The sequence below is a fragment of the Calonectris borealis genome, chromosome 18 (genome assembly GCF_964195595.1).
Source record: "Calonectris borealis chromosome 18, bCalBor7.hap1.2, whole genome shotgun sequence".
NCBI lineage: Eukaryota > Metazoa > Chordata > Aves > Procellariiformes > Procellariidae > Calonectris > Calonectris borealis.
In genome coordinates this window covers 11,404,755-11,430,890 of record NC_134329.1, presented here as the reverse complement: position 1 = coordinate 11,430,890, position 26,136 = coordinate 11,404,755, and the positions used below count along the sequence as shown (strand labels likewise).

At 40.9% G+C, this 26,136-nt stretch overlaps 2 protein-coding genes across 5 annotated transcripts in view; one reads left to right on the top strand and one right to left on the bottom strand.

Annotated features, from left to right (window-relative positions):
- PI4KA (phosphatidylinositol 4-kinase alpha) overlaps positions 1 to 5,271 on the bottom strand; it is a 64,679-nt gene extending 59,408 nt beyond the window's left edge. For all 3 annotated transcript variants that reach the window (XR_012676486.1, XM_075167956.1, XM_075167957.1), the window contains exons 1-4: positions 5,030 to 5,271; positions 2,241 to 2,357; positions 902 to 995; positions 119 to 207 (exon numbers count right to left, since the gene is read on the bottom strand). Coding sequence is in view for 2 of the 3 variants with exons in the window: in XM_075167956.1 (XP_075024057.1) it covers positions 119 to 207; positions 902 to 995; positions 2,241 to 2,357; positions 5,030 to 5,239 (510 nt within the window). In the remaining variant the exon portion in view is untranslated. The remainder of the gene's footprint in view (positions 1 to 118; positions 208 to 901; positions 996 to 2,240; positions 2,358 to 5,029) is intronic.
- Positions 5,272 to 5,501: 230 nt separating this feature from the next.
- SNAP29 (synaptosome associated protein 29) lies at positions 5,502 to 15,773 on the top strand. 2 transcript variants are annotated; one of them, XM_075167955.1, is made up of 5 exons: positions 5,502 to 5,988; positions 7,528 to 7,724; positions 8,484 to 8,569; positions 9,655 to 9,759; positions 12,657 to 15,773. In XM_075167955.1, the coding sequence occupies exons 1-5, from the start codon at positions 5,770 to 5,772 to the stop codon at positions 12,713 to 12,715; spliced, it is 666 nt and encodes a 221-aa protein (XP_075024056.1). In that variant the 5' UTR covers positions 5,502 to 5,769; the 3' UTR covers positions 12,716 to 15,773. The 2 variants fall into 2 exon arrangements, with proteins under 2 accessions (XP_075024056.1, XP_075024055.1); XM_075167954.1 differs by having other exon boundaries at positions 5,511 to 5,988; positions 11,523 to 15,773.
- Positions 15,774 to 26,136: the final 10,363 nt, after the last annotated feature.

The window sequence follows — 26,136 nt, the reverse complement described above, 5'->3', positions numbered from 1 at the left end:
AATCAATCCCTTTGCAAGAAAGAAAGCAGCTGTGGTGTACTCTTCTCTAGACATTTGTCAGTACTGCAGCATTGGAGAATTGGGCTCTACATCAGCACAAACTTAAAATAAACTCTACCTGCTCTCTGAGAGACGCATCCCTGTAAGCAACGTCTGATAACAATGTTACCAAGCAGAAGCTGAAGTTTTCTGCAACTGGAAGCAAGCCTGCAAAGTAACGGACAGAAAATAAGCCACTTAGCATTGTTAGGGAGAATCAACATAGAAAGAGCAAATAATAACAAAGCAAGAAGACGACATAAGTGATTCCCATGTCATACAGTTCTGAGATAGACTGTAGAAAAATACAGTATTACATACAAAATTTAGAAGTACACTCTAACCATCACAATTTCAGCATGAAATGTTAAAAGAATAATTTTAATAATTAAAAACTTTACCAGGTTTTCAAGTAATTGAAAAAAAAAATTAAATTTTATAATACCCCATGTGAGAAAGTATTCTTATATTAATTTTAAGAGATATTAAGAGAGCAAGAACTGAAATAGTTTAAATAGCAACCAAGCATCAAAGCTAAAAGTAGAGCATACAAATCTCAGGTTCCACTCTCCTGCTCTAACTACTACACAATCTTCTCCAATTTAGTAACAAAATACATTGAGCGTAGAATATTTGGAAAGTGCAATTTATCACAAAACAGTCAAACAAGAAAGCTGGGAACTATTCAACTTCCTCTTTGCTTCTAAAAAAAAAAAAAATCAATATTAAAGGCTGTTGAGTCAGGAGCTAAGAACCTAGCAGGACCTATCACCTCCCCTTGTACCATGTCCTGAATAACCTTTGTTATATCTATTTCCTGGCTGGCATTCCATGAGAATGATCAAAAAAATCCAAACATCACCTCTGCCTTTCCGTGCATTGCTTTCTTCTATCCACTGGACTTTGGGAAGACCCTTCAGAAGTCGGAGGAGGTAAGGAACCACATTATCTTTGTGCTAAAGAGGAAAACACTATTTAAAATGGAGAAGAAAACCTGAACCATATCATCTCAAGCTATTTTAGAGATATGGGAAAACTACATTAACCACACACAGAACTCACTTCTAATGATTACTCCACAGGCTTCTTGAATGTTGCAAAATTGATTTCAACACAAGCAAATGAAAGTAAACCAATTGAGTACTATAAATCCAATCCTTTCATTCTAGGCAACAGTTCATTCTCCATAAAAGTCGGAGAAAAAAGTTCCGGAATAGTAATTAACCCCAAACAATTTATTAGTTTACAGCAAGATCACAAAATAATTTTAAGGCAGCTAGAAATTCAGAGTGCCAGTCCCAATTCAGTACATGTGATCCATCCCATGGCCTTGCAAGTCACTTAACACATCTGTGTAACGCTTCAGCTTCCTAATCTGCAAATCAAAGGATAGCACTTTGCTTCCTCATAGAATTGGACTAATTAATACTAACTGCTGGCTTTGAAAACATCATAAAAATGCTACGAAACATGAATACAGCTGCCTTATTTAAACTTCGTACTACAAAAAACGCAAAAAGGACAACTTTAATAATATGCATGCAAGCTATAGCATAGTAAATAGATACTAAATAGGAGGAAATTCGGGCCTGATGCAAACCCTAGCAACATTAAACAACTTAAAGTGAGGTCTAATGACTTTAGGACCTAGGACTCAGTATATCCTTCCTTTCCTCTGCACGGAACAATACCATGCCCAGAGTTCGAAGGGAAGAGAACCAGCTTGTCATAAACAGGCTGACAGACACAAAAGGGATGTTCGTATACAATGCAGCCTATGTGCACTGTTTGTCTTTTTATCCTGGCTACTGCCAGGCATGAAAACGCCTATTACAAACCTGACGTTCAGGAATATGGTGGAACATACCTGTCATTTAGAAGCATGTGGAGAAGAACACGCAATGACACATACGGTTTGAGCAAATCCTCCTGAATAGCCTTTCCCTTCTCTCCTTAAGCTACGATGACCAAAAAACGCGACAGCAGTTTGGCTGTGGCAGTGCCATGACTACTGTCTATCACACTCGTCAGTACTGTCATTGTTTCCTTGTGATCTCCTGCCTGCATCCATCTGTTATCTCTGATATTTTAATTTATTTTTATGGATGGTAAATACCAACTTTTCATTCATTCAACAACTACATTTGAATTAAGCCAAAATATTTCAAGTTAAATAGAGTTAGCCTAAGTGGGAAAAATACCTGAAGGTCAGATTCAATTAGAAAGATTCCTAAAGCAATAACAGCATCTCTGCGACGTTCATCTAACTGGAAAACCCCATGGAAATCCACTGGACACATACAGAGCAGTTTTTGTACCTGAAAAACAGCAGAGGCAAAGAACAGTGGAACAAGACCGAAAGTGTCAAAACAATCCAAGGGAACAACAGTACATGTGTTAAAACTGTCCTTCAAAGATCCACCAGTAGACCTCGGCAAAGCAATGCAAATAGCTCCCAGCTTCTCTTTTACGGAGCAGAGCTCGTCACGTCCACGCCCAAGAGCACGCCAAGCAACAGGCCTGGGTAGCACTAATACAATTGCTAGTACTTTCACAGCAGAGAAACGAGCTGACAGGCTGTGGTTTTCAAGACTCATTCAGATCTCCTGTGTTTGAAGTGGACAGAAGTCTTTCCATCTTCTGGAAGACAGATGGCCACGCTGCCCTCCTTTAATCATCAATCTTAATGAGAGCATCTAAGGGTTAGGAAAGAGTGATGAATGACAAACTAGAAAAAGACAGAAAAACCTCAAGTAGATGTCAAACATTTTTATTACAACACAGGTCGATTTAAAAGTTTTCTTCAACACTTGGTCAAGCTGTTTGTTTGTTTGTTTTCACATCTCAAGAGAATTTCTGAAACTTTCCAGAGCATCACATTTACAGAGCTCATTCCTGCATCCCTGGTGCAACAAAGCCCTCCTTCCACTAATTCACTGGGTGTTTTGGATGTGCAAGAAATATGCAGCAGGCACATATATCATATTTATTCAACTCCTGTAAACAAAAACTGGGTGGATGCTGCTTTGGTTACAGCTGCACCAATGCCTTCTTCATATACAGCACTGAACAATAAACTGTTACCTAGCTGAGTATGACTTTTGCTCAAATCCTTTTAACATAACAGATTCAGTTTCCAGAACTGTTATTTTCTCATTACTTACCTGTTACTTCACTCCATACCCAGCAAACACAGATCTAAAGAATATATAAAATCTCCCAAATACTTTGTTTTCCTATGGAACTGTTAAGAAAGGGAAAATGCAACAAGCATATTGTCTTTTTACAAATCTCCTTGATGTTCATAAATATTACCTAAAAAGGACTGTCATAATAAATACTTATGTTTGAATGTCAACTTACTTCCTATTTAGATCGCTCTATTTAAACATGCCGCCTTGAAATTTCTAAACCAAGAAACTATTTCCCTAAAGGATTAGAAGAATTTACTGGATGCTCAGTGGAATTTAAGATTCTAGTCCTTAAACTGCCAGACCTCATAATTACAAGACCTGTAACACAACAAAAATAATCCTCTTGCTCAACATAAAATACAGCAGAGGAAATACGAACTTTGGAAAATAACTTCTGATGCATGTGTCCCACATCAGGTTAATATTTGCAATAACATGAGTGAATAACTTTAGCTAGATATGAACTTTTAATATCATTTAACTCCTCCTGTAGTCTCTCAAACTAAAAAAAAAAAAAAAATCCCTGGATATTAGTGAACCAACAGCAAGGCTTAAAAAAATTATTCACAGTTGGCTGTCAGACCAATGGTAGATTTCCCAAACAAGAACTAAGACAAGAAGTCTGCAACAGCTGGCCAAGAACGAGCACTATAGTTTTCATCAGCACTGAGCTGTGCATTTTAACAATTTAGTCATCTTTTGTTATTGCACGAGGCAATTTAGAAGTTCAATCACTTCGTGCTCAGAGAAGCCAACTCCCGAAACACCAGGCTGCCCAGCTCTCCTCCCCGCAGCAGCACAACACTTGACCAGGCCAGCCGCTCCGTGCCGGCAGTGGAGACCCACGAGGGGAACTGCCCAGCCGGAGCTCCCCCCGTCTGGTTTTACATTCAGTAGAGGTTTATCTCAACCAGGCAGATTTTACCTTGAGCTTATTGTATTGGATTTAACCAGATACGTGGAGTAAAGCAACCAGCCCTAATTAGGCTGAGACTAATTATGCCTACAAAACCATGTTCCACAAATTTCAGGGACGCGCAGCCGCTGTGAGGACCCACGTTCCTCGCAAGGACACGGAGGGCTGCTCCGAGGGTGCCGCAGCTGCTGTGCCGATGCCTCCCGCCGCGACGGTGGTTTTGGGTCAAGATGGGCCACGCGAGCATCCCGTGGGCCCAGCAGCCCCCACGCGCACACAGACACAGCTGGCATGCCGGAGCCCACTCCCACGGCCACAGCACAGCTCCTGCCTGAGGGCAGCATCCTCCTGGGCACAGGCGGACACGCCAGGCCCGGGCACGGCCACAACCCCCGCGGGGCCAGGCCATAAACCCACCCGCGAGCACACACGCTGGCTGTGACCCAATTCCCACCCGCGCCACAGGTCCCCACGCATGACAGGGCCAACCGAGGCGGCCCGGACATCCCCAGCTCACACACGGCCATGACCCGCCACGCTCCCCACCCACGCGGCCCTAATATTCTCCACAGGAAGGGCCCCATGCCCCCCCGCCACGGCACCCATGATGCCGAACCCGTCCACGCAGACTCCACCCGCGTGACGTACACACACACAGACAGGCAACCCCCACTCGTATGACGCCCCTCCGCCCCCCACACACGCCGCTCCCACGCGTGACAACCCGAGTCCCCACAGACGCAGCCCCTACGCGAGACGACCCCTCCCACCACCCCCACAGACGCAGCCCCACACGTGACACTCCCACGGTCCCCACAGACGCAGCCCCCCACGCGTGACGACCTCTTCCACACACGCAGCCGCGCGGGACGCCCCTCACCTTCTCCAGCGGCGCCGGGCTCTGCACCGCCAGCGACCGCGCTAGTGACAGCACCGTGTTGAAGTAGAAGCCGCGCGCGGTGCCCGCGCTGCTCCCCCGCCCCGCGCCCGCGGAGGGAGCCGCGGCCGTCGCCGCAGTGGTGGTCGCCGCCGCCGCCGCCGCCGCCGTCGCAGCAGCCGCCGCGGCCGCCGCAACAGCCGCGGCCGCCATGTTGCGGGGGACTGCAAGGGGCCGCTCGCCCACCGGCCAGCCCGCCCCGGCCCGCCCCGCCCCCTCTCGCGAGACCACCACCTCCCGCGGGATCACGGAACACCAATCACATCATAAAGATGGCAGCGCCCGCAGCGGCTTCACTGCCGGCGGGTGCCCTGCCCCCCCTCCCCGACGCACCGCCCGCCCCCAGTTTCCCCCCACCGCTTTACAAACGGGCGCGCCCAGCCCAACCACCCCCCCCGCCGCCGCGGTGGTCCCTCCCAGCAACCGCCTATCCCTCAGCGGCGCTCCGGCGCGCTCGCCCCGCCCTGGGGGGGGCGCGGTGGTTCCGCCCGGCGCGCGGTGGCGGCCGCCTGTGGGCGGAAGGAGCGAGCGGCCCGCGGCCTTGCGGCGGGGGCTCGGCGGCGAACGCGGGGCAGGCCCGGCCCGGTTTGTCTTGGCCTCTGTGAGGAGCGAGGGCTGAGGGCGCCGCCTCCCCGAGGCGCTCACCGCGGACGCTTCCTTCGCCACCTGCTGTCGGCGGCACCATGTCGGCCCTCCCGAGGAGCTACAACCCCTTCGCCGCGGACGAGGAGGAGGAGGCGGCGGCGTGGCCGGCGAGGGGCAGCGGGGAGGCGGGCGGCGCCGAGCGGCAGCGGTACCTGCAGCAGGAGGTGCTGCGTCGCTCCGCCGCCACCGCCGACAGCACCGCCCGCTCCCTCTCGCTCCTCTACGAGTCCGAGCGGATCGGCGTGGCCGCCTCCGAGGTGGGTCGCGACCCCGCGGGGCAGCGCAGCTCGGGGGAGGGGGAGCGAACGGAGCCTTCTCCCCCTGGGGCGGTTGCGACGTACCGGCCGCCGGCGCCGAGGGACTGCCCTGCGCCTGCCGCCTCCCGCCGGGCCTGTCCGGCTTAAACCTCCGGGAGGGGTGTCTTGGTTTCCCTTTTCGCCCCGAAAGACTCCCAAAACATCTCTTTTTAGAGATATTCAGTGTTTCGGAGACAACGTATGTCTTTGTGTTACTGCAGACTGACTGGGTGGAGGCGGTTTGTTTTTTGAGGAAAAAATCCCAGTTAGATCCTCTCTACCTGTGTAATACTGAGACTAGGACTCGGCGGTGTTTTCAGCTGCTTTTAACAGTTGCTACTAAGTCTTATTAATGGCATTTGTGCCTAGTTTTATCTCACTAAAAAGTTTTCAGCAGTTCTCTTGATTAAATGAAGAGCCTGCCCTGTTAGTTGTTTGTGATGTGCTCGCTTCATCCCGATTAATCATTTCCTTCATTCTTCTGGCCTTGTTTCAGAAGAGGGACATCGCTTATAAAGATCTTGTCCATTGTGTCACCTGCTAATGGGATGTTTCCGTGGACGTTAGTGATGTGGTTGCCTAAATTAACCCGAGAGCATCCACAAGCTGCAGTAGGTTCTTCTGCTGAAGAGGGTTCTCGGTGGTGCTTCTGCAAACTTGTGGACTCGTGATTTGTTTGTCCAGAAAAGCACAACTGAAGAATCAAGAATTTAGGCTTAACGCAAAGCTCGTGATAAGACTTGAATCGTATGTGTTTGCTGCTTTATTGAGGGGAAAAAAAGAATATGCAACTAGGATTCCCCAAAGTTTAAAGAGAATATGAATACAAGTTCTTTGTTTTGCACTAGTGTTAGCTGCAGGCAACTTTCCTGCCAGAATTAATCTTTGGATTACTTTGGAATAGTGTTTGTGCTGCTGAATTAGAAAATAACATAATTGTATATATCAAAATTTCTAAATCCTGCACTGTTAGTATTAGCTAAAAGATTATTCCTGCAGTATGGGAAAATTCTATTTGCGTTTATTTCCTTTGGTTATTTTGTTTCTGAATTATCAGGAACATCCCAGTAATGTGAAAATAGTATCCCTTCCCAATGAAGGTGTCATTCACAATTAGAAATAGTTGTGAACTATTCCCTGCTATAAACGTTTGCATTTTCACTACATCACCCATCTGATGCCATGCTTGTTCCATCAAGAACAGAACAAATGTCAACCTGACAAAAGGCCAATACAGAAAATTCCTGGATCCTGTTTGCAGTAGGTGTCAGGAAACTGGTATTGCATAGTGATGAGGGTGTTACAGCTGGTAAATGCTATGGCTGACTAGCAACTCTTGATTGAAATGCCCTGGAGGAAGAGGAGTGAGGAAAAAAGCTGTATGCCTTTAGAAATAATCTACACAGATGTTATTTTTCTTTAGCATGTCTGTTAAAAATGTTTGATGTTTCAGTTTATCTTGGCTTTACTAGCTTTTTCTTTTCTGTCAATATCTGTTAGGAGCTTGTACGTCAAGGAGAGGCACTGAAGCGCACAGAACAGATGGTAGATAAAATGGACCAGGACTTGAAGACTAGTCAAAGGCACATAAATAGCATTAAGAGTGTTTGGGGGGGCTTGGTAAACTACTTCAAAGCCAAACCTCCAGAGAGCAAGCCAGAGCAGAATGGAACCCCTGAATATTATGCTAACACGAGGTAAGTAAAATAAATGTTTTACTTGGGACTTATCTCTCACAGCATCTCTGAAATGTCACCCGAAAATCAGAATTTAAAAGATCTGTTGATTCTGTCAAGTGAACTCCTGAGATGGTGTCTAGCTCCCTTTTTCCTTTAACTCTGAGAAAAATATTTTTATTTTTATTTGTAGTGGTAAGAATAACTTTGTATTTGTGGGAAGTTAGTTCAAACAATTACACAACATTATGCAAGTAATTCTTCAGAGTTTTCTGAATTATCATGCTTACTTCCGTCTTATCAGGAAATCATGATTTGTAGCATTGACATGCTTCCAGTTAAATATTATGTGTATTTCTCTAGCTTCTATTAAAAGCTGTAAATAAAAATTAATTTCTGTGAAATTACTGTGTTGTACAGTACTTATCTCTCTGCAGTTGAGAAATTTATGTAAAGCCTGGTAATGCTGCATGGATTGATTTCCTCCGTCCCTTCCCCCTCCGTCCTCCACTAGAGGAAAGGAATAGGTTGCCTCCAAGACAGAAGATACAGTTTTGGGTTTGATATCAAAGTTTCCATACGCTATTTTCAGCCCTAAAGCGACCAGTTCTGCTTTCACTGAAGACAAATGCTAATTTGTTCATTTTAAAGGAACATTTTGGATCAGGTCTAACAAATTTGTTGTTCTTGTATAAATTTGATACCTGTTCTTGTTTAACAGATTCAGAATGAGGCCTGTGGTCCATAGGAATGTTCTCTTTTTATTCTCTTTATTACTAGATTAAAAGAAGCAATGGTGTCTAGTAAAGAACAAGAGTCAAAATACCAGGAAAGTCATCCAAATTTAAGGAAGCTAGATAATTCAGGTTTGTTAACTTTATTTTACTGAATGTCTATCATCAACGCGCGGCAAACTCGCACAGTGGTGAAGGCAGAGACCCTTCAGCCTGCCCAGCTGCTGACTAACATTGCTGCAACGCCTGGAGATTTGTATCCTGGCCTTCATGGCTTTAAATTCTAGGGAATTGTTTTCCCTAAAACTCTTTATACCTATACTTAAGATGTGAAATTTTTTTACTTGGATACAGATTTTGTTTAGCCCTTCCTGTGGGGGATTTATGCTATATCCACTAAAGACTTTAAAAGCATCCAGTGCTTATATTTGTACAGAGGAGTCTATAGCCAAGAATCCATACAATGTGCAGGCAGCCTTGTCATATGTTTGCCAGAATGTTAATGTATATGTTCAGAGGTTCTCCTTTTTAACTATCGTTTGTCATAGTTTTCAGATATGTTTTCCTTGTTATTTCAACTATGCACTATAACCCTTCATACTGAAGCCATTACTTGATTCACACAAGGAAGCGTACAGGGTTTGATCTTGTTCCCCGTTCTCACAATGCGTTAACTTCTGCGATCACTTTATGTACAAAGTAACTGTTTCTTTTTAAAGTGAGGTTCAATTATTTAGTTTAGTAAGAGTGAGAAAGCAGCAGGGTATCTTTATAGTTGTAGTTCTGTAAGTAAAGAAATGCTTTTTGGTAATGTTAATCTCCGTTCCACTCCACATAATATTAAAAGTCTGTCCCATAGAGGGCAGAAATAACTCTCTGGTGGCTTGACCTGGGGGAACGCTAACTGCGGGTAGAAGTTACCAACCTACCTGCTGTGTTGGTTGGGTGGCTGTTTTTTTTTCTTTTTTTCTCTCAACTACCTAGTAGAACTACAAAAGGCAGCCCAAAAGAGAATAATTGTAGCTTAATAACTGTTCATCTTGAGGGGTGCCCTATAGGTAGTGGTGTTGGACTACTTTTGATACTCCTGCTAATAGGTTATGTGGTTACATGGCAGCTGTGGTCAGACTAATTTTAATACCCCTTCTAAAACTTTAAAGCCTCTTCTTGTTAGCTTTTTTTATTATATAATATTCTGTATTTTATACTCTTAACAGACAATGATTTCAGCAGAGCAGATTTAGTTTCTTCAGTGCAAAGGGATTCCTATCCAAAGAACCAACACTTGCGAGCTTACCACCAGAAAATTGATAACAACTTAGGTAAGTGAGAAAATTGAAGCTGTTTGATGTAATAAAATTTTCAATTTTTGGTTCTTAAGCCAGAGAAAATTACTAAGTAATATATTGCCAACAAGCACTTTTTCATTTAGTTCATATGTGAAATTTGATAATTAAAAAAAAATCATTTGCTTGTATTCTGCATTTCAAAACTATCTACATGGCAGAATCCAAAGTTTGATTGGAACATGCATTATTTGAATGGTAGAATGCTGTGGGATGTCTGTGGGTCAACTACTTGCAAATATTAATAACAAATCTGAGTTAGAAATGCATTTCATGTGAAACCAGCTAGAAACAAAACTGGCTAGAATGCCTGGAATAGTATAAATCTACTGTAGAAACTGATACACTGTTGGCATTAATACTTCAACTCTTCTGCAACATGCTTGTGCTTTAGAAATAGTTAGATTTTGAACTGTCCCTGAGCAAAGAGGCCAGGGGAAAAAAACCCACACCAAAAGCATGAGTCCCCTTAGATCATCTATTGACTCTTACCAAATGAGAACATGCCAGCAAATCTCTGTCATTTGCATGAGGAAATGGTGCTGAAGTACCCCGTAACACTTGCATTCAGGATATGAAAAATGTCTCTTTGAATCATCCTGTAAATTGACTGGAATATCACTGGGACAAGCAGGCTTACCCATCCACTCTGAAAAATCTTATTAAGCAGGTCCTAGTAATATTAATAAGGAAATACTGCTTCAAATTGACATCCAGATTATACCAATATGGATACTTACTACTTCTTTTTCTAAAGCTTACCACTTACATTGAAAGATGCATTCAACTTACCTAACTGACAGTTGTTTAACTGTTTGTTAAACAGTTTGTTTAGCAGTTTGTTGGATATTAAATTGTACATCAGTTTGGACCCAAAAAACTTACAACTGTGTGCAGCTTTTGAAATGTTTTGCAGAAAATAGAAGAATCGAAAGGCACTAAATATTTAATTTGTGAATTTGCTGCATTTCTTTTATTATTTCCCAAAACCATTCAGCTGACTTTCTCTTCCTTTGTTCTGTAGCATATATACAAAGTGCCTCTTTGCTTACATGTATCACTGTTTAGCTGACCTAGAAAGAAGAGATTGGAAAGAAATCAGAAAGGAATAGATCAAGGAGAGATAGTCAGGCATAAGAGTTAGTGGAAGCACATTTGTTCTACTCCCAAGCTGTGCAAAACTTACTAGCCTTAGAAGCATTTCTACCAATCAATCATGCAATAAAATAGCTTCCTTGTAGCCAAATCAGAAAATCTGCAAATGGGATTTTTCCATCTATGATGAATAACTAACTGCTTAAATTTTCAGTGTATTGACGATACCTCTGCATGAAGTTTAAAGAAAAACAATTGAGGTAGTAAGCATATTGTGTATACTGAGCTGAGAAAAGATGTGCCCAATTTTCGGTAAAATATGTTTTTAAAAAAAAAGTAAAAACTGCATTACAGGGTATATCATTTATACATTTATACATTTTATAAAGATCCAATTTGGTTTTAAGCATTTGTAGTTAGCTTGTAATGGAAAAAAGAAGGAAGTGATTATTTCTGGTAGTAATATGGTAGAAGTGTTAAAGTATCGGTGCTTCCACTGTTGGAGAAGATCACTCAGGCTTGAGCAGTTGTAACTAAAATTTTCTAATCCAGGGCTTTGGAGAAGAGGGAATCCTGATAGTGTCCATTTAAACAGTATGCTTTATACTGCATTGATTCCTTATGGTCCCTCTCTTCGTTGACAGATGAGATGTCTTCTGGGTTGAGTCGTCTGAAAAACCTAGCTCTTGGTCTGCAGACAGAAATAGATGAGCAAGACGATATGCTGGATCGGCTAACAAAAAAAGTAGAGACGTTAGACGTCAATATTAAAAGCACTGATAAAAAAGTCCGACAACTTTAAAGGATTTTTAGAATTTTTTTTGTCCAGCGTCAGTTCTTCTCAACTGATCTCTTAAAAAATCTTGGACAGAATCTGTTTCTCTTTTTTTTTTCTGATGTTATTGATTTTGTTGTCATTAAAATTGCATAATCTTAAGTGCAGCATAATACCTTAAATTTCTTCTTAATGTACATGGGAAAAGCACACGTTGAGTAAAATCTCTCAGCACTTGGTAAATGCTTTTGTGCTGGATACCCTGCTCAATTGTATAACTGTGCGTCATGTGCGTGGAGGAATTTGCAATCTACAAAGCTTCACTGTCCTTGGCCTGGGAGCTGTGATGAGAAGAGTAACTGCATTTTGCCTCTGTTTTGGGGAGGGGACAGGGGGAACAGAATGTGCTTCTTTGTTCAGAACAAACGTTGCTAATTCTGTTTACCTACAGCTATTTTAAATTCTGAAAAAATGCCGATTTCCAGCTGTAAAAATAATTCAAAGTGACTGTTCTCTGGCATTTCTAGGGCTTAAGGAACGAACTGTTCTGTGGAAGTTGTAAAATATCAAGAGTGTCATGCAGTAATGATAATATTCTGTGCGTGTTCCCTTTCCTAAGATGACTTTTGCTAAATGGTGGACTCACGAACTGTGGGTCACTAAATGCTATCACCTTTACAGTATTTTCAGTAAAGATCTCTAAGGGTATCTTATGGTCTGCAAGAAATGTTGATTGACAGTGACCCAAAAAGTTTGGGTAACAAAATCAGGACTTAAATGTATGTGCTCTTAAAGATTCTTGTGTAGAAATTGTCACCATCTGCTTTTTTATTTTCTGTTCTTTCTCAGCTTATTCAGTTAGGTGGTTATTTGAAAAATAGCTTCCACTTCAGAAATGGAGAGTTGGTCTGACATTGCACAAACAGATCATAGGAGATTGTTCTTTAATTTAACATTTATTTCAAATGTGATTAGGGATTGAGCAGATGCTGTGTTGTCCTAGGTAATGTGACTGTTTTTAAGAAGCTCGGCTGTGGTTCACATACTTCTGCATTGGCTTAGCAGGTATGAAAGGTTCCTGCAAATGAAGAAAAGCTCAAAAACATTTTTGAGTCTTCCAGATACAAGTTGGGCCTTCCAATTTGTTTTATTCTTTTCTAAGTATCACTGTACAACAAAATAATTACAATTCTGCTCCAGTCTGTAGACATGACAATGAGAACTTGCTGTCTGTCTTGAAAACAAGTTAAGTTATTTTGGTTTGGAGAGGCCAAGGGACCTGTGTCAGTATTGCAACACTGGCTATCACAAATGACAATGAGTGGCTAAGAAGAGATAGTTACTTTCTTGAGCTGGTGCCACATTATCTTATGAATTAAAGGAAGACCTTGGTATTTAGGACTATCAAGCTTGTATCCTTCATGAACATCACATTCACACCCTCCCCTTTCCTTTTTTTTTTCCAAGGGATTTGTTACCTTGAGCTCACTTGCTACATAGTGCACCCAATTGTTCAGGAGATAAAAGAAAACTTGAGCCTTTCTCGGTTTACCGTGCTTCTTGAAAGTTCACTTGTAGAAAAATAGATCATTAAAAAAGCTACACTTCTTGGACATGGTATTGTGGAAAAAATATTATTCCTGGGATTACTAGCAAAGTAGAGTTGTGAATTAGATTTAAGGTGAGCCTCTGTTTCCCCTTATGTTATTGATGTCATTGATTTCGGTCCCTAAAAAAGTGTTTTGCAGGGAAGTAAAACTTCAAGAGCTATTATGTACCTTTAATTGCTTTTTAATTTTCACTTTGTGTCATTTATGCTCATCTGGAACCATAAAAAACCTTATTAATGTCAATGTATCATCTAACTTTTTGGGTGTATACTATGATTAATTCTCTTTTACTCTGTTAAAACATTTATGAATTACATGATTTGATGTCTCAATGTGGTTGATACATTTATTTAGTAAATGATACAATCATTAGTTTTCAGAATGTTAAGTACCTCAGTGAAGGAAGATTGAAATTTTGATTATACCTGGTTTAGTTTCTTATTTGACTTTCTCCTTGTAATAAAAAGGTTGAAAAGACTTGTATTTTTTCTCATCCCAATGCTGGTTAACAGGAACACTTGCATCTTAGAAGGGATGTATAAATTCTCTCCAGAACAGAGAATACAAAAAAATTGCATGGTAATTAATAACACTCCTTTTAGTGTGAAATCTGCCTTCACCTGTATGCAACTATTTCACAACTAAATTTTTTCCAAAGTAAGACTTTGGTAACTAGGATGTACGCTGAGACTTTCTCCACTAAGTTATGGTTAATGGAGGAAAAATGTAGCTGGAGGATCTAGTTGTGTTATGTGTAGTAAGAAATGTGAAGCTTGAATCCAAGCAAAAACTTTTATTGATTTAAGAGTGAAGTATGTTGCCTTTCTGATGCAAGCTATTCCATTTCTTTAGTCTAAATTATTTCGCAAAACAAACTCAAGTTTTTGGTGACCTGTTTAGTTATATTAGCCTTATGAAATGTTTACTGCATCCTGGATATCTTTGATGCACACAGGCAGGGAAGGGGAATAAAAAAATAAATCCCTATTTCTGCTTTGAGAACCTCATGATCCAAGCAGACAAGAAAACCAGGATCTCAGCCATGTGGAAGTTATACAGACGTCTAACCTCTCATCTCTCCTAACAATGCCACTCACTGTCGCAGTAATGTATGTCTTTGCTTAGGCTTTCCTGCTCTATTTATTATTTTTGGTTTGGTTTTTTTTTTAATGGCCTTATTTTAAGGGATTATTTCCCACACTGGATTTCTTTTGTGCGGAAAAAAAGATTGTGCATGGGTATAAATGAATTTCTGCTACAAACTGAATTCCCTTTCTCAGCTTTCATACAGATGCTTTATGCTGATAAAGAATTTAAGTCTAACTGACATGAGGAGACCACACTATTTTGTAATAGTGATGAATTTTTTTTGCTCATTAGAATAACTTCCCATCCTGCAGAAAGGCGAAAGTTAAAGGAAAAAAACCACATGATTTTTGCCTTTCCAGGAAATGTTATTTTGCATGTGTTATGAAGGACTTATTTCAGTAGCTTTTCTTACTATTTCCTGAGACAGTTTCATTTCTTCTTGAATACTGTTGAAAAACTTACCTTGTGAAGGGTATAGGACTTTCAGAAGAAATTTAATTTACACTCAAATGCTAACTTGGTAAGTTAAATGATCTTGCCTAAATATTCATGTTGGCATAGAAATTGGTGTCCTTGCAGTAAATAGCTGTGGTTAATTTTATTCTTACTGTCTTGAGTAGAAGTTAAATAGTAAGGTCAGAAGAAGATAGGGGAAAAAAAAAATTAAGTCTTCTTTATAAAAGGTGATTTTCTCGCTTCTCAGAAAGTTTGCTAATAAATTTTGAAGAGGTTTTAAACACCGGGAAGGAGCATACCCTTCCTAACATAGATATTAGAAGGCATACTCTAAAAACAGCAAGGAAAAAAAAAAAGTGGGAATAACCAGTATCTGACTACTAGATTCCTAGGTGGTTTTGATTTTTAAATTTCCTGAGCATTGAATTAAATATTGTAACAAATAATACATAGCTGAATTTTAGTCTGTACTACAAAGATCTGTTGCTGTGCTGAATTCTATTGGCCTACTGAAATCGTTGGGACGCTATATGGTGTCAGGGTTTTTTCTAATGTGTGAAATTTGTCTGAAATATTTTGCTGCCTAGTAGTTTTTGTGAAGTGATGTCACTTGTTAAATGGTGAAGTAGAAAATACTTTCCAACCACTCTGCCTTCTGAACAAACAGATTTTTGTAGGCATTTTTACAAGCATAACATCATATGGAGGGTATATGTTAATTTTGACTTTGAAATATATGGGGCTTAATTTTCAAAATCACAGGTAGTGATTATTTGTGTCTATGGCTTTTTTTAAATGGTACTTTAATTCTATGCCACCCAGGTGTAACAGTTTTTATACAAGTCAAATAGAAATATCCTTTTCTTTTATTTCAATGCTAAACTGGACTATAGTTCAGCAATTTAGGAGATTGAATGAAATGAGTGTTGAATGGTAAGACGGTCAATAAAGGTGCTTATTGTTAATGGAGAGTTTTTGCATTTATTTCCCAAAATTTTTTGATTACAACTTCATTGACGCTTCTTTCCCATTATAAGATTTGTTAAAATGCGGGACCTACTCTATTAAGTTTGTGCCAGAATGGAAATAAGTTTGCAGCTGGTGGGTTTTGTTTTCTGAGAATAAAAAGAGGGTATTACATTTCTACTTGACTCTTGAGTAGATTCTTTTAGATCCTGAAAGAGGAATGCAAACAGGCATTTACTTTTGCAAAACTTTATCATCACAAGTTAAAGTAATTCAAGATATGGCTTGAAAAGTAATCTTGCCATAGTGCTTGCTATTATTGGGAATATCATAAACTGGATGTATGCATGAACAAGGCAGGCGGAACAGAAGTAAAGCAAAAAAAAAAAAAAAACTATCCTGAAAACTTAAACCCAACAGGGATGTAATATTCCTGTGTGGTCCCAAATTTGGTGATGGCAGAAAACTTCAGAATGTCCCGACTTTCAGTTAGGTTCTTATCTGTATATGAAGGGAAGAACTTGGCTTCTGAAAATTTTTTGTGGTAGAGTTTAATTAATTTTGTTTGATACCATAAAGCAGAGATTCAGAAGTGCTATTACAAAAGATGTGAAGAGAGAAAATCAATACGCTAGAGAGAGATTGACAGGTTTTTTAAAATTCAGGTAACTTTGTTTTGCTGCCTTTGTGCTAAGAGTTCTTCAAGAAACGGGAACTGAGAGCTCTTCCATCTCTGCACTTTATTGTTGCATATAGAAAAATCAAAATAATGTGAAGAGCACAGTGGAAGATGGTAGAGAATGGAGCAGTGCAGTGGATTCTGGATCTCTGCTAGGAATATTATTAGCTTGCTCTGCTTGCACAGAGAATCAGTTTCTGAGTCTTAGAAGAGAGGGTATTTCACACAAATCTGTTTGTTTATGGCTGCTCAGGCATTTCAACCCTTTTGTGTTTTCTCAAGGACTTCCTTGCTTACAGTGCAGTCCCTGCCTTTCTGGGAAATGAGAGAGGGAAGGGGAGGTAAAAAATGCTCATGCAAGTATGTAAAACCAGGCAGAGCAGGTGCTGTTGGAATGAAGGACCCCCATGCTTCTGCCTGCCTCTTTCCCTTTTCCCTGCTTCTGAAAAGAGGTTTGGTTTTAGGAGGGAGTTCTACAATTTTCATTTAGTTTTGGTAAGTTTTGTTTGCTTCCAAATAAATATATTACATACTCCCGAAATGGGAAAATATGGAGAACAACTGCATTGGGGCCAGAACTGAAGGCTTGGTAAGGCTCACTTGAAAGAAAGCAGGGAGGCGCCCCCAGAATAAACAGACTGCCAAATCGGGAAGATCCCTGAATGCCAGACAGGGTTTTCTAAATACAGTGACTTTGGAGCCCTGCCTCAGCTATAAAAAGTCTAGATGGATTGTGACTTTGCTGTTGGTGAGGCAGAACCTTCTAGAAAATGGGCTTCCAGCTCTAGCTGTGGATATTTTGGGGAAAACAATGGACCTCCTTGGCATCTTCATTCTAGATGATCCTTCTTTTTCCTCCACATAAATTGTAAATCTGTTCTTTCTGTTAATGGATAGCAGTTATTTGCCAACGGTGAGCCTTGCCTGCAGATCAGCACTCTGAAAAGCCGCTAGAATTTCTGTTGCTTGGAAGAAGAAACCTTTGCCCAGCTTCAGCGTGTCTCGCAGCCTTCCAGGGTCAGCCAGGGCAGCAAGGGTATGAGGTGTGCCACTAAGGCCACGCTGTATGTATTAACCCTTCGGCGTAGAAAGAAAGTTTGGAATGTGTATGTCGGTTGCTAACCCTAGAGAGTGGGAGACGCTGCCCAAAAAAGTTTATAATTTAAGAATAGGCATGTTAGAGCTGTTGGGGAAAATTATACAGTTTAATTATTTTCTTTTGGTTTTACTCACATACTGACATTATGTATTTTGTAAAATAGGTGAAGTCTAGACTCTTTATTCTTGACTTTTAGTCTCCCCCTACATTCAATCAATTTATTAATCAAACAGTTCACTTTGTCTCACTGAACATTTGCTATGTCTTTCCCAATTTCTTCCTTGCTCTTTCATCCTTTAAATTCACCCACTCTCCATCCCATGGGAAAGAAATAGCTAACGGAAGAGCTTTTCTTCAATACGCTCTCATCAGTGTATCAATTTTGCCAGTCCTAATTGAGTTCAAATTATGCAGGTACTAAAATCTGACTTGCTTCCCCTAAGATTTGAGCCCCAGATTTCTCTTAGAATTTCTGTGCAACCCCTGTGTTTGTTTGCATCTAATGTTTGGCTAGGTGGTGTTTACTCGCTGGCATGTTTGGGTGCCTTTGAAGAAAAATTCCTGCAGGAATTCCCTTGTGTGAAGCAACTGAAAAGGGCGGTGATGCAGTCTGTCTTGACTTCTAGCAAGATCCACAGTAACGTCAGTCCTAAGTTACTGCATACCAATACTCATAACATCAGGTCTTGAGTGTCTTAACTTTTTTGCCCTGTTTTCACCATTGGCTTGTGTCTGGATTGGCCAATCTGTTTACATCTCTGCCCACTGGTCCTCTTGGATGATGATGACAGGATGTTGCTTCCCTCTTTGAGTGAAGTCTAGGCAGAAAGGCAGCCAAGAAATGCAGCAGTACGATATAAATAGTAAGGTTACAAAACTATCATGTAAGAAAGCAAAGGTTAAAACCTGATTGCATCCACCTGCCCATGGAGAAAGCTTTGTGAGGGAGGGACAGCATCAGCCTCAGTATTTTTCCTCCTGGAATAATGCATGCAGAATGACCAGGACGGAATGTCTGAGGACTTGTTACCTGTAATTTCACTTTTGTGGAAAGCCAAGAACTCTTAAAAGGCAGGAATCTGATGGAGACTCAGACAATTCCAGATTCAAAGTTCTGCAGCCTTCTGCCCTGAAAGTGTTTAGGCTGCTAACAACACTGCAGAGGAGACCTGTGAGTCATTTTACCTGCTTCATCGTACATTGTTGCGCTATAGGCTGTTGACATTTCTGGCATTTATTTTTATTCCCAAAGCTGCACGCAGTAATATAGTATAGATAGGAGCTAGCAGCATTTGTGGGTGCTAATCCTCAGTCGCTGCCTTTGTGATTCTCCCGACCTCACCACGTGTGCTCAGAATGGCAACACAAGCACAGTGACAATGCGGCAGCCTGCTTTGCTATGGCCAGCCTGCCAGCTGCCACCTCCCACCTCTCTTCCACATGCTCCGTGTTCAGTTGTGACTGAGCCAGATAGAAAATATTAATTAGAACATACTGTATAATGATATGGAGAGAAGGATGTTCTTTCCTAAATGACATAGTTGCAGTAATTCAGTGATGGGTTAATTTTTGTTGGTACATGTTTAGCAAGATCTAATGAACTAAAACTGAACTGCAACATTAAGCAAAGTGCAGGTGAGAAAACTAGCTTGTCAGGGGCCTCTTATCAACGCACCAACCTTATTACGCCACGGAGCAACTCTAGCGTGCTACAAACTGGCACTTCTGGCACAGCAAAAGTAGCCTTGTTCTCAAAAGATAAAAAATGGCCTTCTAGATACAGAAGTGTTTTAGCGGGTCTGCTTTCTCCTTCTCCTAATTAGGTGGCAGAGTCTTCCCAGCTGAGCAAAAATACCATGGGAAACCTTTGTGCTGAATTACAGCAGAAAATACGAAACAGATTCCTCTGCTTTTTATGCACACACTTCCTCTTAATGCTCACTTGTATCAATCAGGGGAATATCCTCCCATACCAGTACTGTTTTCAGAAGTCCGTGTAAGTTGGAGTCTAGCTCCTCTATTTGATCTTTCATCACTATTGACTTTGAAAAGTTTTTATTTTTCTTAGCCATATCCCTCAGCAATTTCATGTGCTATCCAAGCAGTGCATTCATTATTGAAATTTGTGTGATTTAATAATTTCCTGGCACAATGATTCCAAAATGTGGGAGGAAAAATGGAGAAGGATTTTTCCATCTCCAGGTGTTTATTTTACTGCCTAATCCTTGCTCTTGACCCTTTTGAATGGCTTTTTTTGAGCTGCATTTCAACTGCTTGTCCAGTGCAGCGTCTGAGAAAGACAGTGCAGTCAGACTGTCATCCTTGCAGCTGAAGGTGGTGGGAAGGAAGCTCATTCTTAGGAATCTGATGTACCTGACAGCTCTAGCATTTCTAGCTTCGAATTTCTGGAGCTGTTTTCCTTTCCGCAATCTCCATAAGTTAAATAAACACTTTTTTCAATTGCCTGCTTTACTAATCAGTGTTTGAAATGCAATATTGAGGCCGTATTCCCCACTGAAGCTAACATGCACTATGCTGGGTTTATAGTGGCAGCCTGCCAGAAGCCTGAGGGCTTCACCTGTGCCCAAGTGAGGTAAGATGAACAGCACAACCAAAGCAGCTCTTCACTGTGGGATACAGCAGCACATTGCCGGTTTCCACGTATCATCGGAAACCAGCAGCTAGTGGCAATGACAGAGAAGTGGGGTTTGGGTGCATTAGACGGCAAGAAGCTAGAGCCTCAATTCAAAAATGTACTTACTTAAGAAATGGGCGCGTATTTATGTTGAGCATCACATTAAAACCATTAAGCTTTCTTATATCTTTGCAGTTAGGCACACGTAGATGTATTGCTGAGTCAGTCTGGATGTGTTAATGATCTGTGTGAATCTCCAGGGAAAGTCTCCGCTTCCCCAAGTGTCTCAAGTGTCAGAGTTATGAAGCCAATTCCTGTAAGAATAATTTTCATTTGGTATTTGAGAGGAATCATTAATTCCAACTTACCCTTTCTTGGAATAGTGATAAATAGTGGAATTAGGTAACATTTGAAGAGACATTTGTTAAGCCTCTACAACCTTGTTACATACCTGCCCAAAAGTACTTAAAATGAACAGTCTTAAGAAAAGGAAGAGTATTTCTGATGGCAGTTTTGGATGCTCTGTTGTTTAATTGTTCATCTGTAGGCCATGTAGTATAACATAATGTAGTTTTATTTTGACTCATCAACTGCTCTGCTGTTTTAGTACCTCTGTCTGTAGTATGGAGTGACTGGAAGATTGCCAAGTAAAGGAAAGTCTGCATGTGAACAGCCGGGAGGGAAAATATATAAATCTGGTGGAAAGAGGCAATTAAAGGCAGTGTTGAGATATAATGGAAAATAGACAATATTGAGCCTCATCAGAAATATCAACATAAATAGCAGCTACTGTACAATGTCTCTGAAGTGAACTTTGTTGCTTTAAATAACTGCATTCTACAGAAAACAGATGGATTATGAAATCTGTGAGCAGATTTCCAGAAAACAGTTTGGTCTTCAGGAACATGTCCATGTTGATGTTCAACATATCCTCCTGACACAAGGGGACAAAGGCTGCTTCTCCCTGCTGTTGTATTTACATAATACAGAGAGGAGTTGGATTATATGCAAGCCAAATATAGCTGAAAATAATACTGCATGTCGTATGTAACTATGAATGGAGATGAATAGAGAGGAAGTGATATCTGAGATAAGCAGTATAATAAATACTGCCTTGTTGCTTCGTAACCCAACAGCTGAGGAGGTAACACACCAGTGAAACAAATCAGGAAGCCCTGACTAACCAGAGGGACCATGCCGATAGCTTACCAGAATCTTGGTATCACCAGCAAATCCAACTGCATCATTTTTTGACAAGAGTGGGTGGACTGGGAAGGGAGAGATCATTCCAAAATGTTTAACTTTATATTACAAATGAGCACGGATACAGGCTGTGTTTTAATCCTATGGCCTATATTTGACCATCCTTGTTTTGGAATAATGGAGCAAAAAGCTCAACAGTTTCCTGTATTCTACCAGAACAAATACAGCCATTTGTTCGCTCGCTTTGTGAATGAGTATGATCAGTCACAGCCCAGACATAGCAAATCAAGCTCCTGTTTGCAGACACAAACTTGGCAATATGCATTAACTGAACATAGTTCTTGCATCAGGCAACACATCATGTGCTGTCTCAGTCACATTCTGAGCTAGAAGAGAAACATGCAGATATTTAAGGATCTTTGGGAGGGCCCATGAAAGTGGTTATTTCTTAATGCTAAACTTGTTTCTTTCAATTCTTTAGTTCTCCTCTTCCAGCATAACCAAAGAAACAAAAGAAGAGCTGCTTATTATACTTAACAGTTATGTTTCAGTCTTCATGAAATGGAAATGGATAGAAACACACAAAGACGACTCACTTCTGATGTGCTCTGCCTACAGAGCCTTACTCGATCCAGAATTTCAAACGTGTTCACACTAGACTCTGGTTGAGTCAGAGCAAATGACTTGTGGAGAGCTAGGATGGAAGAAGGAAAACTCTGATAATGGGACTAGAAATCATTCCTTTTCTTCCTGGATGCAGTATTGTGTGGTGCAGAAAAAGGGAGGCAACTAAGTGCTACTGCATAACTGGACCTCCACACATTCTTTTGAAATTAATACATTATTAGATCACAGTTTTCCATGATGAGGACCAAAAATCTGCAAAGAAATGCAACCACAAAATGCTAAATAAATGATTTAACTAGCAGTTTGTATGCTTCCGCTTTCATTTTTGCGTTTGCTAAAGGTACTCTACATATCTGCAACAGCACAGTTTGCCAAAAATTGATGTCACTTTTTTGTGTTGCAGGGCACCTCTCAGGCCTTTAGAAAAGCAGGAAGTACCAAATACTCATTAAATTCAGGAAGATTTTTCTGAAAAGACAGGTATTTCTAAAAAGATTAACTATACTCTAAAAAGATAGGACTGTAAATTCCCTCTGGTGCTTGTTAAGGCTGCCTCTGCACAAGCGGTTTTCTCCCTTTATTTAATCTCTCTCATATAAGTAGTATCAGTTACACTGAAAGCACTGGCATAAAGGGCACAGCTGTCTTAATCTTGTGTCATCTAAATTAATTCTAGTGACAGGGTAGCAAAAGTGCTTATATATTGCTTCCGACAGCACTGGTAGGAAATTTTTTAAAGGTAATTTAGACATTTAATTATGAGGACTTCGAGCATGTAAGTCTGTGCTTACTACATTTTATTCTAGCTCAGCTGTCTTGCTGTTATTTTCTCAAAAATCTGAAAGGTATCAAACATCTATAGTTGTGGAACCTCTCTGGGAAACATCTTTGTGTTGTGTTTTGTTTGTGTCTTGAAAATTCTATTTAAGACTGAAGTTCCAGAAAAGCCAGTTTGTTACATTCCAATTATATATGTCATTAAGAACCATGAAATGCAGAGAACTTCCATTAAAACCTGTTCCACAAACAATTCAAGACAGAGAAAGCCAAGAGTGAGTAAGAAAATTAGGGCGACTTTTAGCTTCCTGAAATCCTACAAGCTTATAGAAAAAAAACAGGGCCTTTGTGTTACAGAAAATAGCATTACATGGTCTAATAAAACCCTGGTTTTGAAGGGGAGAACATAGTTCAGGAAATAATGGTGTTTTCAGGAGGGGATTTCTGAACCTATCTTTAAAGTTAATGGAGACAAAGGTACAGATTCATACAAAAGCAGGAATTTGGGCATAAAGAAAGGGAACAAAGACATTTCATGAACAATAAAACTAACTCAAGAAGGTACAGACCTTGGTCAAAGATTTTTTTTCCATGATTTGGGTTGACTGCTTCATAGAGTTGCCAGTAAGGGCTGAACTCCCACTTCAGCCATTCCTTCTAAATAAAAGTCTCTCTCCACTCTCTGGATGCCTATTTTCATGAAACTTGCAGAAATCTACTATCTTTGAGCTTATTCCTCTCCATAACATTTGGCCGAATTTGGCCAATGGTCTCAAAACTTACTACGGTGGGGAAAAGGAAACAGGCAAACCTAGGGAAAGCATAGTCACAAAAGACTAGTTTCCTTCTGGAGATGGGGGGAATTCATAGCTTATGAATTTAGAGCTTCTTTCCAGGATTAAGAGAAATGGAAATATATTGTAAAGGCCCTATAGAAAATTAGAAGTCTGTTTACCTTCTGCATGGTTTACTACTATACTCTAAAATGTAATGGGGCTTCTGCTTTTCTTGGCTTTATTCTACTTCCTGGATAATATAATGATGTTAAGAAAATTAACACTGAGGTTTCCCTGTCAAGGGTCTATTTCAAAGGAAATAGCTAAAAGGCCCTAACAGTCAATATATTCATCATCTCCCAAATCACTCTATTAATCTGCAATTAAAAAACATTGGCTCATTCAGTCTTGCTGTAGGACAGAGGTAATAACCAAAAGACCCCTTCAGGTCCTTTCCAGCCTTTTATCCTTGTATCCCATTTATGCACACTTACTAGTTATGCTAGTTAACCACTCAGACCGTTTAGGCTAAAATTTTCCTTGGTCTGTCTATAAGTGTAGCTTGGTTTCTGTCCTTCCAGAACTAGTGAAATTAGCAATAGATGCACACTTGATTTATGTTAGCTACCTCATTTCTTTCCATTAGTTATATTTTCAAAGAACACGTTCACCGTCTATCCACTTGATGGATGAGCTGCCGGAGAAAACACTCTGGAGGAATTCAGCTTCTAAAAAGGTTGACGTAGCAAGTAGCCCTGACCCATCTGTCATGATTTTGAAGACAGACGTTGACTCCCATGCCCTTTATTCGGCTTTGCGTCACTGACCAGTAGACCTCTGTTTTTACAAGGCTGGGCTGGAGGAGTTGCAATTTCAGCTAATATACTGCTGCGCAAGTAATTCAGCATCCGTGCTGCAAACCCTGGAGAATGCAAGGGTCCAGAGGAAGCAAAGGACTATATGAATGCACAGAGAGCATGAATGTCACCGCACTGCACAAAGACAGAGAGCAATGGCTTCTTTAAATGGAAATGCTTCTGGGAGGAAAGACAGGCATATTGTTTGCAAGTTACAAGTAAATTATGTATCATCATGGCATTAGCTCTGTGGGGAATCTAAAGACCTCCAGCCTGCACTGCTACTGCCTCTAGACACTTCTGTTAATTTTGACATTAAATGCCTCTGAATCTATCATCTCCAGCAGAGCTTTCCATGCACAGGGAATACAGGATGGGGCTTCACATACCAAACAAAATTCATGAAGTGACCTTTATCAAGAACATGTCAGGAGTTAAATCCACCGTAACAGGGGATTTCCTTTAAATGCTAAGCGTGTACAATGACATTCTCCTGCCAGAGAATGAACTAGAGGGAATTTAAACATTAAACAGTTACATATTAAACAATTCTGCAACAGAATCTTTACATTTCAAATCATTTCTTCAAAAACATTACATTTACAATTTTTACCAGTCTGCTCTCAGGAGCTTGCGCAATGACTTACAAAAACCACAGAAGAAACCCATCCAGAGCCTCAGAGTGCTTTGTATGACCCAGAGTTATGCGTTCAATAAGAAGAACAGATGGGGAAAGGAGAATTGAATTCCAGGGAAAATAACATTATTTTAATGGAATTTTGCGCTAAAATGGAGAATGACTGTGGGACATGTACAAGGAGTCAGTTCTGGATGGGAGACGATGAGAGGAGGCAGTTCTTGACTCAGCAGTGAGGAGCCTGTTGGAAGGAGAGAGAAGAGACAGACCGAAGGAAAGGGGAGGGCTCCACCGTCTCCAGGAGACAAGCTGGAAAGAAGTCCAAGGAGTGAGGGTGTGGTTTGAAAAACAAGGAATACAATTTCAAACTGGATCCTGAAGCAAACAGGGCAGTCAGTGAGAGCCTTGAGATGCACGAAATGTCAATGTTCTCTGTGAGAGACCAAATCAGAACTTTTGGAGTTGTTCTGATGCTCTGTCTTTGCTGCACCACCACATCTTTGTGCTGTGACTGCTGATACAGCGTTCCGAAGGTTTGCATTTATCTGTTAGGCAAAACATTGACACTCAGACAGCGCCAGTCAGCGTACAGCTGGGAACAGATGTGGACCAAACATTCTGTAGTCAGTGCTGTGCCACACGCATCAGCTCTCCAGCAGTTTGTAGTGGTCAGCTGCAAGGACGTGCAAGTCCAACCCGCAGACTCCCTGTCACTTGGAGCTTTACTTGTTCACACTCAGGCAGGTCTCCCGCTGACAGCAAGTGGCCGCTCTCTCATATAGGCCAGAATATGTGCTAGTGCCTTTTTTATTTTTTTTTAATCAAAATAGTAAAGTGGCCAGACATTTGCAAATTAAACACTTTTGTAGTTAAACGGTGATTTGAACTGATGTTATGGAGCAAGACTCTGAAAGGAACGCTTACGAGAAATGCACATTGCTTTGCCAGTGAGACTTCCTTGGCTGATTCTGTGGGAAGAAGACTAGGAACATGCACAATACGTATAACATTTTTCCATGTAAATAACAGCCCCTCCAAGGCAAAAATGTAGCTCTTCTCAGGCCTGTTCTCA

Excerpts from the sequence above, each read along its gene's own strand:
- SNAP29 (XM_075167954.1), top strand. The coding sequence starts at position 5,770 with ATGTCGGCCCTCCCGAGGAGCTACAACCCCTTCGCCGCGGACGAGGAG. Across the intron at positions 5,989-7,527 it reads TCGGCGTGGCCGCCTCCGAG|GAGCTTGTACGTCAAGGAGA; the intron begins GTGGGTCGCGAC and ends AATATCTGTTAG. Across the intron at positions 8,570-9,654 it reads AAGGAAGCTAGATAATTCAG|ACAATGATTTCAGCAGAGCA; the intron begins GTTTGTTAACTT and ends TACTCTTAACAG.